The 14019-nt window shown below is 34.6% G+C and overlaps 1 protein-coding gene across 1 annotated transcript in view; it reads left to right on the forward strand.

Moving 5' to 3' along the window:
* Positions 1–14019, forward strand: part of S6k (Ribosomal protein S6 kinase) — a 78276-nt gene that overhangs the window by 24891 nt on the left and 39366 nt on the right. The window contains exon 7 of the mRNA XM_069848449.1: positions 11987–12077. Within this exon, the coding sequence (XP_069704550.1) occupies positions 11987–12077 (91 nt within the window). The remainder of the gene's footprint in view (positions 1–11986; positions 12078–14019) is intronic.

Raw genomic sequence — 14019 nt, forward strand, 5'->3', positions numbered from 1 at the left:
TGTACCACCTGCGTCATAAAATTCGGAGGAAATGACGTCATAATCCTCCATGATAATGCTACAGTCTCTACTGCAGCTCTGTCAGCAGTGGGAGTGGGAGATCTTAGAACATCCTCTCTGCTCACCTGATGTTGGTCCCTTCAATTTTGATCTCATTCCACAACTGAAGCCGTTGCTGAGTGGGAAATGCTTTGCAAACAAGGAGGATATCTTAACAGCATTTCGACAGCAGCTGGTACACATTGATGAATCACACACAGCTGATGATATTCAGTGTCTTCCCGATTATTGGCAGAGATGTGGGCAGCCTTGGGGGATTATTTGAAAGTGTGTTAGCTAGTTTTCTGTATAATAAAACAATGATTTCTATTTATTCATTCATTCATTTATTATATTCCATAGATCTTACATGAGCAATGAAGCTTTAAGATGTGGAACAAGTCAAAATTTTACAATATTACAATTACAATTTTTACAAATTTTTTACAATATTTTACAATTTTTACAGTTTTACAATTTAGTAATTTTCTACAATGATGAGGTGAGGTCTGAGGATTCGCCAAAAAGATTACCCGACATTTGCCTTTTGGTTGGGGAAAACCTCGGAAAAACCCAACCAGATAATCAAATCAAAGGGGGAAAATGAAGTGATGCTGAGGACTCGCTATAGACCATCCGGCTTCAGTCCCATGGTAGGGGAAAACCTCGGAAGAAATCATTCAATGAGACCAAAGGGGGATCCAACCCAAGCCCGAACGCAGCTCCGGATCAGCAGCCCAGCGAGTCTGCCGACTGAGCTACATCAAAATACTCTATTAAAAATATACAATACATAGCCAGTCAGATTATTAAATTTACAAATGCAAATGATCATTCATCAGTTGAGCTATATGTATAATACAAAACAAGTAAGTTAATTAAATTTAAGGCATAAACATTTCAATCAGTTGTGATATACAGAAATTGATAATACATATCATGCAAACTACTTCAAATTACAAACAAACAGTTTATCAATAGAGCTATACAGATTACTATTCAATTTAAAGCATATACAATTCATCGGCCAAAACTATACAAACATATACAATACAAAGTAAGCAGATTAATTCAATTTACAAGCATACTTTCATTAAGCTATACAAATTTGTGCAATTAATATCAAGTAGATTAATTCAATTTATAATCATAAATAATTCATCAGTTGAGCTATACAGACTACTATACAATTTACAGCATATACAATTCATCAGTAGAGCTATACAGACTAGTATTCATTTTAAAATCATGTACAATTCATCAGCCAAGCTATACAAACATATACAATCAAATTAGTTCAATTTACAAACTTATTTTCGTTAAGCTACCGGTATATAAAATAGTACAATTCATATGAAGTAGATTAATTCAATTTATAAGCTTAAAAAATTCATCAGTTGACCTATACAGTATACTATTCAATTTACAGCACATACAATTCATCACTATGCTAAACAACATATTAAGTCAATATAAAAACGTAGTTTAGTTGGGCTATATAAAATTGTACATATCATTTTAAGTAGAATAATTCAATTCACAAGCATAAACAATTCCTCAATTGCCCCTTGGCTGTTGACTCCTGTGCCTGGGTCTCATTTGATGCTAGCATTGCAAAGCACATTGCAGTGAACTTAAAACATGTTTAGTGGATTTCCGTTGCTGCAACTTTATCTGCTGATATAACACAGTTGCCATGACTTATGAAATGACCCTCGTATATAAAAAAAAGAGACTTCCCTTTTAAAAGATTTCTTATAACTACGTGCATCAGTACATACTGGTAAAACAGACTTGACCACATTCATTATTTTCCACAGGACCATAGCTGGGGGGAGGAGGTACAGGAAGGTCGGACCTTCCAAAATCTTAAAGCAATTATCTCTACAGTAAAACTTTGATAAGCTTATTACGCTATCCCATATAATACACTATTTTTGTCCGGTCCCTGAACATTTCATATATAACGCCTTTACAAAATACCCCGCATAATACGCTGTTTTTGTATAATATTTTCGATGTAATTTTCAGCAATGTACTGTAACAGCAATGAAACATCTTGGTCATTGAACTCACTGGTGCCATTAACCTGAAAAGTATTGGTATTCGACCCTTTACGTGCGCATTTAAACCTTCATACTTCATACCTTAGTATACCCACCCTCTTACACTCTCTTATTAGACTCCTTATCTGCGTGGTTAAAGCCTACATACAGTTACAATACCTCACCCTCTTGCTAACCCTCTCTCAAACGTCATTTCTCACTCGGCCGTAATAAAATTCTGGAAATTTTTGCTGGGCAGTTTGTTGTCCTTTAGTGTATTGAAGTGTCTGTGAATGTCATTACAATGAGTGTTAAACGAAAAGCCCTTTCTGTGTCGGAAAAATTGGAAATCTTATAAAAGTACGATGAGAACAGTACTCTTACTCAGAAACAACTCTCTGATTCATTAGGAATCCCATCATCGATATTAAGAATGATAATAAAAAGTCGCGACTCAATCACTACAGCTGCGACGTCAGGAGGATGTAATCGCAGGAACTGAAGTGTGGTAAACATGAGGACTTGGAGAACACGCACACACGGCAAACAACTATAAATTATTATTATTTTTTTTTTTCGAAAGAATTAAGTACAGTACATATTGTAAATGTCTTTTACCTACAGTACAGTAATTACATAATGGAGTAATACTGTATTACCTTTCATGAATCATGTATTTCAATAAAGAAAAATGCTAATAGATTCTGTATATAAGTCAAAATTAGTATACCCGCCTAATACGTGGTCCCGGTTAATATGCATTTTACACCCGGTCCCTTGAACAGCGTCTTATCGGAGTTTTACTGTAGTTTGATTAATGTGCAAATTTCAAATAGACTATTGCGACCTCTTTGGGATAAAATATTTTAATAATAAAATAATGTTGGTGAATAGTTGAATGATTATTCAGTTATTGAATTTATAAAATTACTTTCATTATTCCTTTGTTTATTCATAGTACAATTATTCTTAATTATTTCTTCCTTTGGAATATTCTTCAGTTCAGTTATTTATAAAAATTATTATTTTCTACTGTTGTTTTAGTCCCAACTGTAAGGTATGAAATATGAAAACAACACAGTGGTGATGCAAATAAGAAAACATCTTATGCAGAAGCACAATAAGCCTCAGGCTGCAATGCAAGTCTTCAGGCTCTCTGTAAAAAAAGAACACGATCTTGTATGTTTTAATAATTATTATTTACCTTACTGAAATAAATCAAATATCATATACCATAGAGAAATAATATTTTATGTGGTGCTATCTGGACATATTAATCTTAAATTTTTTATCTCCTATATCAATAATAATATGTTTAAAATAGCCTAAAACAGGAGTCATCATCTCAGTGCACTATGGTGCAGGCACCATCTGCTCGCTAGCTCAGTTCTAGCCCTTAGACGTCAACTGTGCAGCAGGAGTTGGGGGGGGGGGGAGAATCAGGTGATTGCAGTGGTGTCTGTTCACTTGTTCAACCCTTTTAATCAGTCTCTAATAATTATAATAAAAATAAACACGGAAGAAGCATGTACTTAATTTATTTTAAGAGGAACTGTATAATAAGTAAATTACTTTTCAGTTTAAGACAAGAAACAAGTTGTATTTTTCCGTTATGTATTGTAACAGTTTGGAAAGTAAATAGTTTCTTTTATATTAAGTTAAATGGGAACATGCAGACCTCTAATGCACTTTCACTGTTACGAAATATTACACAAATCAAATCCAGTACTAATATTGAAATCATGTCATACTATTCCTTTATTCAAGTGTCGTCAATAAAATAAATTATCCATCTTGTAACCGACACTATATATAACAAAACCATTATGTATAACATATGAAACATATTATCTTTTCTGTTACAAGACTGAAGTAAATTATTTTATTACAACGTAAATAAGAAGTGATAGAAATTATTTTCACTGTTCATTATCATTTCGTTTTCCTGGACTTTTAAATCACTTTTTAGTTAAGACAACAAGCAAGTTGTACTTTTTCGTTATGTATTGCAACGGTTTTCAAAGCAAATAGTTTTTTTTTTTCATATTAAAGTAATTGAGAACATACAGACCTATAGTGCATTTTCACTATTACAAAATATTAAACAAATCGAATCCATGACTAATATTTAAATTATGTCATTCCATTCCTTTGTTCAAGTATCGTCAATAAAATAACATTAATTATCCATTTTTTACCTGACACTACATAACACAGAACCAATTATTTGTTATTATGTATAACATATGAAACATATTATCGTTTCTGTTACAAGACTGAAGTAGGCCTAAATTATATTACAGTGTAAATAACAAATGATAAAAATTATTTTCGCTGATCATTAGCATTAGTTTTCTTGGATTTTTTAATTCGCTTTTCCTTCACTAACTGGTCAATGTTAGGTGTCAATGCTCGTGTAGAGCACAATCGAAGAAGACATTGTAAATTATGGCCAGAAAGTTGGCTTCTGTGATGGCCTGGCTCGACACACTGCACACTACTACTTCCTCAGCCAGCGTCTCGGCGCTCTGAACTAGTATGCAGGCCAGTTGACGATGGCTGGCCTAAAAATAGAAAACTGCCTGCTCTTGAAATCAAGTTAGCCATAACATTTCATAATGAGTTCAAAACAGAAAACATTAACACCAGCCTCAGTGTCGGTCACAAGAAGAAAAGAAGGTGAACCTTTGAATACTTTCAAGGACTAGCACAAGCTGAAAGTTCAGTCCTACCTAATGCTAGTGTTAGTTTGCCCAGCATTATCCAGCATTCTCAAGCACCCGAAAATCTTAATAATAGTGAACACACTCAACCTTAACTTTCTGCCTGTCCATTCACTGTCTCAGCAGGCCATAGTTGGGCTTTTCAGTATTCTTGGTGTAAGACATGGGACTAACTTGAGTACTTTGTTATAAATAATGCTGCATATTGCTTTGCATTTAGAACATTTCTCTCTGGACACTCTCAAAACAGAGTTAGGAATTCGAAGCATGCAGCAGAGAAAAGAAAAGGAATGTCCAAATATGTAATGCTAGAGGCCATAATTCTGTAACTGAACACACTTAAAAAATCAAGAGATAACTTTTTCACTAGCTGAAAAGAACATAAATGAAATGGCAGGATTAATTGCAAAAATACTGGGGAAATAAGACTAGAAAGTATGAATTCAAGTTACTTCGAAAGATTTCTCCTTAGAACTTATGCATAAAGCCATGAATGCTTTTGATTAACTTCCTACCTTTCGTCTCTTTGTAAAAGCTGTATTTTTTGTTCTGTCTTATGATTATTAAAACGTAATTTTATGAACATTTCTGTCCTTGGCATACTAACAACTTATTAGTTATAACCAGGCTTCAAGACTTCGGACCCGATAGAGCAGTTCAGTGGGAAATCTGCACAACGGCATACTGAGTATAGTGGTAAAGCATATAGTGGGTGGGAGTACTGTAGAATGAATGCCAATAAATACGCAAAGAAAAACGCTCTGGATATGAAGGCTCTGCCGAATAATTTGGTTTTCATACAAACCCATTTTCAAACTGTGTCTGAAACTATTATACGGCTAGAAAAGTCAGAGCAAGAGGTAACGGAAGCCCTCAAATTAATTTAGAAAATGACGCAGAGAATTATTGAGATACCAAGTACACTGGGTACTGAACGTGTAAAACAGAAGTGGAAATCAATTTTATGTAAAAATAACGGATATGTAACATTGTATAACATAAACAGCAAATTAGTGGACATAGAGTCACCTAAGAATAAAGGACTGTCTCTTAGAGACTGCAATGATGTTATGTTTTTTCGTATTGCTACTATCACGTCATGCGACGTAGAGTGCAGCTTTTCACAGTACAAACTTTGGCAGATAACCGAAAAATATTTACGTTTGAGACACTGAGAATGTATCTTGTAGTACATTGCAATTCGGTACTGTAACTGCACTTCCTAAAGACGACCAACAGGATAAATGAAAAAATTAAAATTTCTACATGCTTATTTCCACCATTAACACTGTGTATAATTAAACACAAATGCTTGTAACAAGAGAATAAATGCTTCTCACATTCTTTTGACATTATCATTGTGTAATGTATATTTACTTTCAGAATGTACATATGTGTTTCCCCATACTACCTTACTCTACTCTAAATAGCAACGTTGTTACCTGCAGCGAGTCAACAACCTATAGTGCATGCACAGTAAACTTGTTGTATAGGGTCCAAAGTCTCGAAGCCTGGTTATAACCAACATAATATTGTATAGTTTAGTGTGTGGTATGAAGATGCCAGTGGGTGCAGTACAGTAGGAGTTTCAAATTATGCAACTGTAAGTATTATGCACATACATAATTTATGAAAATATTTTATGGTACAGATTATCCGATTTTTGATAACCATGCAGTCCACTTCTTTCGTTACAACGGAGATTCTACTGTTCTCGTAATGGGAAAGTGCATCATAGCTTCTGCTACCACCTGTTGTTTCAGAGAAGGAAATTGATATTTTAATATGAGTCACAACTTGCAGTGATCAGTGACAGTCAATTCATGCATTGTGCTGGTATTGTTCCATATTATTGTAAAGATGTGGACGGCATTGTACCTGGAGTTTGAGGCCATCGGTACCAGCCTTTTGGATGAACCTCGCCAGATGTTTCATAAGCATTGGGTTTTTGGGGGTGGGCGCAGTGGAAAAAAACATCGAAATAAGTAATGCAAATTTATAACAAGAATATAATTAACAAACGATAAATAACAGTACAACAATGAATTGATGGATTAGATACATGATAGGCTACATGAATTAATGAAGTTAAGTAGACAGAATAATATAATAACATAATCTGAAGGAATATAGCACATTAATGTCCAACAATTTCACTACAGTGCGATCCTAAAAGCGCCATTAATCTCTCAAAATTATAATTTAGGTTTGAGTAATAAGCTCCATAATCATTACCATGATAACTTGCAAGAAAATATTCTGTAATGGAGCGGCCACATGCGTTCAGTAAACATGAAACAAATGTACTCAAAATATAACTACTATTTCCACTTAGAATAAGATCTCTCTACTATTAATTAACCATTTATCGCAGGGAGAGAGAGAGAGAGAGAAATGAAGGGGCGACGACAATAAGTCTGAAATCGTGTACAAAGGAATGATCAATTTGGAATTCAAAATTACTCTCAGCTATGGACCGACCAATTTGACTTCTGCCGTTTTACATACTTCGTCACGATATTCAGATAGCTCAGGCTCATTACCACTATTCTCAAAATTACTATTAAATCTCAATACGACATAAATTATACACACAGTTTCCGCGTAATCTATACACATGCGAACCAATATATAATCACCCGCGAATCCACTTCACATGAACTCCACAAAACTACCGTAACGAAAAGTAACATGTTAAGCAGCGATCAATAAATTTAAAGTCACATACTCTCGCAATGTTAAGAAGAATATAAAACAACAACCTTTTCTGTATGCTAGCAATTTTGCTGTTAAAAAAATCTTTCCAAAGAACGTTACCTCTATGCAGCTGAATTCGTACGTGAAAACATGAATGATGCTGATACAACCCAGCCAGATTCCTGAGTCAACCTCACTACACGACTAGTTCCTGAAAGTCAACCTTTCTACATAACGACGAGTTCCCGAGTTTTAACCTTTCCACATAATGACGAGTTCCCGAGTTTAAGTTCCGTGTTTTGATAGACAGCAGGAAAACTCGCCTAACCAGGCAATAGGAATTTATATGAGAAAAAATAAAGGAAAAGATGGCGCTGTCAGTAGTATGGCTGGAATGCGAACGCTGTTGGTGGTGTAACAGGGAAGTAGATCTGTTGAGACATCGAGCTCGGCTCAAGTTCCAATTTCAGTTCTGACCTTCTCAGCTTTCTCACACTGCCTGGCAATGTTACACACAGTCTTTTTACTTCTAACTACAGCTTAGCAGCGGAATGATGAAATCTATCTTCTTCACAACATTTTAGAACATTGTACGTAATTTTTCTACTCTGAGTTTGGTTCACTTTGTGCAATTTCTTTCGAGGGATTTCCAGTCTATAAACATTAATTACATGCAGAAACAACTACAGACTCGTTAAGCATGAAATTCTGCTGAAATATAAGTAATAAAGGTTTGCTAAGATGAACTAGTTATGCTACTCTTCACTGCATCTTGACAGCAACAATTCATTGCACTGAGGTATGAAAATTGAACTGCACTGTACTGCTGTATCTGAGACAACAGATTGTTCACATGGTTCATATCCAGTAGTTCCTCCTCTGTCACTGGTAATGATTCGTCAGACAAGTAATGTGTACTAAATGTTAATATTTCTACTCAGTACAGTTTATAAAAATACAAGCCATACCTCCCCCCCCTCACTCTTATTATATATCATTAGGGACCGGATTTTTATGTAATATCAAGGTGTGAAATATGTACATATTTATGTAAGAAAAATAAGCTGAATATGTACCAAAATATGTAAAAATCATGAAAATATTTAACATCAATATCTGGCAGGTATAGGATAGGTAAGACTCTCCAGTTGTGATTTCATAGAGCACCCGACTTTCTTACCGCACACTTGACACATTACTATTTTTCCATCTGTAGTGAAAGCTTCATCCATTGCAATCCATGATTTTATTTTTGTCGTTAGGGTTGAAGGTACAGGGGCCATTTTAGTTAGTCAAAAGCAGTAGATAAACTCACTTGCACTTTATAGGTATTGTAAATATTAAAACTAGACAATTGAGTGAAATGAATGACACAACAGTACTGCAAGCACTGTTTCGCTTTACTGGATTAGGAGAAAATAAGAGATGTGGGACACATGTATTTTAGCTGCTCCCTGTAAGAAACAAGTACCTACTAAAACCTCAAACTATAGGCATTTACAAATTGTTGTTTGAAAAGTGACATTCCTATCTCATTCAGAAGGGTAGGATTATTCCAGCCGAGAACCATACTTTCTAATTGCTCGGAAAATCCCATATAGGTGTACTAAATTTAAAATAAAGAGGTCAAGCAATAACCTGAAAGTCTCGTGTCAGACTTGACATGGGTTTTCCCTGGAAGAATTAGGAAGAGGGTGAGTAAGGTTACAAATTGCATGGGAACAGCTTGTTAATACGTGTGCAGAACAATTATAGTTGGAGACAAATCATGTCGTCCTCGTCCCACTCCTCCGCATGAAGGCAACGCTACTTTCTGAGTGATTTTTGCAATACAAGGTAGTTGTATGAGAAGGATTGCCTTTTGTTCACTCATATTTATAGTGGGTGGTATGGGGTGAGTGCCTCTATTACTTCCTGGAACTAAGGACGTTATGTTTCGTCCCGAAATATATCCTTTCTTGGGTAGGTAAAAAGGCTTTTTAAATCTGTGTATTTCAAATGGTAAACTTCCCCAGCAGAAGTTTTTTTTTTTTTTTTTCTTTTTAGAGAAGTAAAAATGAATAAAACCCCTAAATATGTAGATTTATGTAATACCAAGCCATAATATATAATGTGGGGTAAATATGTAAAAATATGTAGTATCAAATTTTAATGTATTAATGGTAATTACAAGATTCGCAAAGATTTGTTATTTATATACGGTTAGGTTGAAAGGAATATATTATGTAATTACATAAAAATCCGGTCCCTGTGTATCATTCTTCTCGTTCATTATTTCCCTTTTGAACTGTTAATGGTCTTCAATTCTAATTGCCACTTATAATTATATACATTTCTATAAAAGGGAACCAACCCACAAAATGATGATTTTTTAGATAGTTTTACCAGGAAGCATGGAAAGATCATTGTACATTATACAAAAATAACACAACCCACCTCCTGTTACATCTGTAGAAGGAATCTGCCTCAAAATTGTAGTAAGTTTAATTTTGAAACAAAAGGAAAACTTTGAACTTAAAAATCTTAGTTCCTGCTTTCTGTGAGTGGATCCCTTGTGCATAACTGCGTCCAATTCAGCTTGCTATTTACAAGACACATTGTCTAGTCCTTATGACTAAGTTCTCTATTGTTATATTTCAGAGTCTTGTGAACCAAGCTTAAAATACCCTCCTAGCAGATGCACATCATTCAACTATACTACCTATACTCTTTTTCATACTACTTAGTTCATGGAAAGCACAGCTTTACAGAACAACACGAGCCATTCACTCTTAAGCAACATTGGTTAGTTGTATTGTTAAGTCTCAGTCACTGTTATTGGTGGTAATTTAAACATTACATGAGCCCAGACAAAATATTTTAGCCATGAAGAAGATGAGACATATGAACTACGTTGTGTGAAAGGCATTATAGGTGTTGTTCTTGACTTGTAATACATACAGAGTTAGTTAAAAGTCCCGCACCACCTAAATAAGCATGTGATTCAGTGACATGGAACTTGGTATGTGAGGATAACCATATACTAAGAACTCAATAATGGTATTACCGAGTTTTTTCTATTTCCGGTTTAACCGGAAGTAGCTTCAACTCTCTTATTTCAAATAGAATACCCAATATATATTTTTATTTTTGAATAAACCTCATTAAGAGCTTTTCAAAAATTACCCACACTTGATACTTCTGTAGTATTTCATAGTATTTTGTTGTTTAATTTGTAAATAACTTTTGTATACATGTAACTCTCATCTCAATCAAATTGTTGGATTCTTTGTAAGTTCATGCATATGTATATACACTTTTTGCTGGTTGAGTGGAAGAGAAGGCCTTACGGCCTTAACTCTGGCAGCTAAAATAAATCATTATTATTATTATTATTATAAAAATTCAATGTTGCTAAGTCAAGAAAACAGAAAAGTGTATCTAATATTAAAATAATAAATGCACTACCTAAATAACTTTTGAAGCATATGGTTTAGTAATATGAAACTTGGTATGTGAGGATAACCATATGCTAGGAACTCAGTAATGGTATTACCAAGTTTTTCTACTTCCGGTTTAACTGGAAGTAACTCCAACTCTCTTATTTTAAATGGAACACCCAATATATATATATATATATATATATATATATATATATATATATATATATATATATATATTTATTTATTTAATAAAGCTCATTAAGAGCTTTTCAAAAAGTACTCACACTTGATACTTCTGTACAAATTCAGTGTCGCTAAATAAAAGTGGAAGTGGTACAAGATATTCCTAAAGCCTGGTTAAATCATTCCTTAAATGGTTTCTATGATCGAGTGACACATTGTAAAGCAGCTGAGGGCTACCAATATGAACACATAATTTAGAAGGTGAGCTACCTTTGTTTTGTTTTTGTTAAGGAAGGAGTATTTTATTATTTTAATATTCGATACACTTTTCTGTTTTCTTGATTTAGCAACACTGAATTTGTACAGAAATATTGAGAGTTGGAGTTACTTCCGGTTAAACCGGAAGTAGAAAAAACTCGGTAATATCATTATTGAATTCTTAGTGTATGGTTATCCTTACATACCAAGTTTCATGTCACTGAACCGTATGCTTCAACTCAAAAGTTATTTAGGTGGTGCGGGACTTTTAACTAACTCTGTATAAATCCCAGCCCTGATTATTATTAGTAACATAACCTTGTGGATCATGTGCGGTTCCAGAAAAAAATGGCCTGGGGTCTTGATGGGAGTCCACTTGCAGGTAGACAACAAGTTTTGCACGACTGTCCACAAGTAGCATATATACAGGCACTCTTGTTTACTGCGATGCACAGTGTGTCGTATCTGGTACTTAGTAAAATTAGGTGGGCAATTTTTTTTTATCCAGGTATTGTTTCAGGGAATTTATGTATTACGCATGTATTTTTTTTACTTATTTTAAATTGTACATTGTAAACACCTTTGTTCATGCTAAAAGTGTTTTTGTTGCTGATTACAGGGCACCAGAGATTCTTACTCGCAGTGGCCATGGAAAGGCAGTAGATTGGTGGTCATTAGGAGCTCTTATGTATGATATGTTAACTGGAGCCGTAAGTATCTCTGTCATAGATCCATAGTTATATTTTATTGTTCAGTTGAAATTGATTTTAGGTATCCTATATTATAACTCATCTTGGAAACTAAATAAACATGAACAATTTGAAAAATAAGTAATGTTGTTGACATAGGGTGACCATAATTTTATGAGTTGAAAACGAGACACCAAGAAATTACCATAAACAAACTTACGACATTTTCGCATAAACATAATTGAGTGTTGCTGTCTGTGAATTGTTAATCATTCTATAAGGTGCTTAGGATAATATTTGGGGCTAAGAGGGCTGAAGTTACAGGAGAATGGAGAAATTTACACAACGCAGTACTGCAAGCATTGTATTCTTCACCTGACATAATTAGGAACATTAAATCCAGACGTTTGAGATGGGCAGGGCATGTAGCACGTAGTGTGAATCCAGAAATGCATGTAGAGTGTTGGTTGGAAGGCTGGAGTGAAGAAGACCTTTGGGGAGACCGAGACGTAGATGGGAAGATAATATTAAAATTGATTTGAGGGAGGTGGGATTTGATGGTAGGGAGTGGGTTAATCTTGTGCAGGATAGGGACCAATAGCGGGCTTATGTGAGAGTGGCAATGAACCTTTGGGTTTTCTAAAAGCCATTTATAAGTATGTAAGGATGTCTGGCAATCCTGCTGCATAGACTTAGGCCGAGTGCACACAGAATCAGACGTGATGCGGCATTTTGCTTTACAACACCTCGCGACAGCTTCACACGGTCTGCCTCGCGACAACTGATTTGCTGGCTGTGTGGGTTTGGAAAACTGGTCTAGGCTAGAAAATGGCGTAATGAAAGAAGACTGTCTATATGAGAAATTCTATTCTATTTGATTATTATTTCCTAAGGATGCCTAATACAGCAAATTTTGAATATGATTTGAAGAAAATTATTGCTTTATCTACTTTAAGACAATTAGGTTTGATAATGAGTATTTTATCTATAGGATTTTCTGTTTTAGCTTTTTTTCATTTATTAACACATGCATTATTTAAGGCATTATTATTTATGTGTGCTGGTCCTAAAAATCTGTACAATTGTAAGGGTCTTAAAATTAAATACTACTAATGTAGTGCACAAACGTCATTTTCTGTTTATGACTGCTTCACGACTCACATTAGAGAAAAATAATATATTAAATCAATAATGAGTGATAGTATAGAGCAGAGAAGTAGACTACTACAAATTATTATTCACCTGGTGCTTTCATCTCATTTGCAATTTCTCACATATTTTTAGAAACCACATTATTGTCGTGATATTGTTTCAAAGATTGTACAGAACATATCTTTCCTATACTAAAACAACTAATTTATCCGCATCGAGGTTCATTCTGAATAATGTGCACTACACAACAATAGTATTTTTGTAGTTAATGGAAGCGTGCAATCATAGCCACTACTAACTCATGTGCAGTACACTGCAGCTATCAAGACAGTCTCCTCGCGACGAATTTCTAGCAGTCATTCGATGTTGTCTCTCCATGTCTCCTCGTATCTGCTTGTGACCGTCGTGTCGTGTTTGATTCTTTGTGCACCACATCAGAAGAAATCAATGGGAGACAAATACCATCAGACAAAATGTCACTACACGCCATGCCGCGTCTGATTCTGTGTGCATCCGGCCTAAGAGATGAAATGCTGCTATTTAGACCTGATTCATGTATGTATCCTTAGGTGAGTCATCTATGCTCTGTTGCCTAATTATGCAGACTTTCAGGCTGATTTATAATTAACAATGCACTCAATTACAAAACACATAATAGGTTTTTTATTTATTTTAATGTGTTCTATTGCTCCCTTCAATCTGCTTATTTAATACATTTTCACCCTGTATAAACCTTGGATACAGAAATGTACATTTTACGTCATTTTCCTGTCATGCAAATCAAGCTTTCAGGTATAACTCCCTGTAAAGT

This window comes from Periplaneta americana, chromosome 15 (genome assembly GCF_040183065.1).
Source record: "Periplaneta americana isolate PAMFEO1 chromosome 15, P.americana_PAMFEO1_priV1, whole genome shotgun sequence".
In the NCBI taxonomy this organism is placed as follows: Eukaryota; Metazoa; Arthropoda; class Insecta; order Blattodea; family Blattidae; genus Periplaneta; species Periplaneta americana.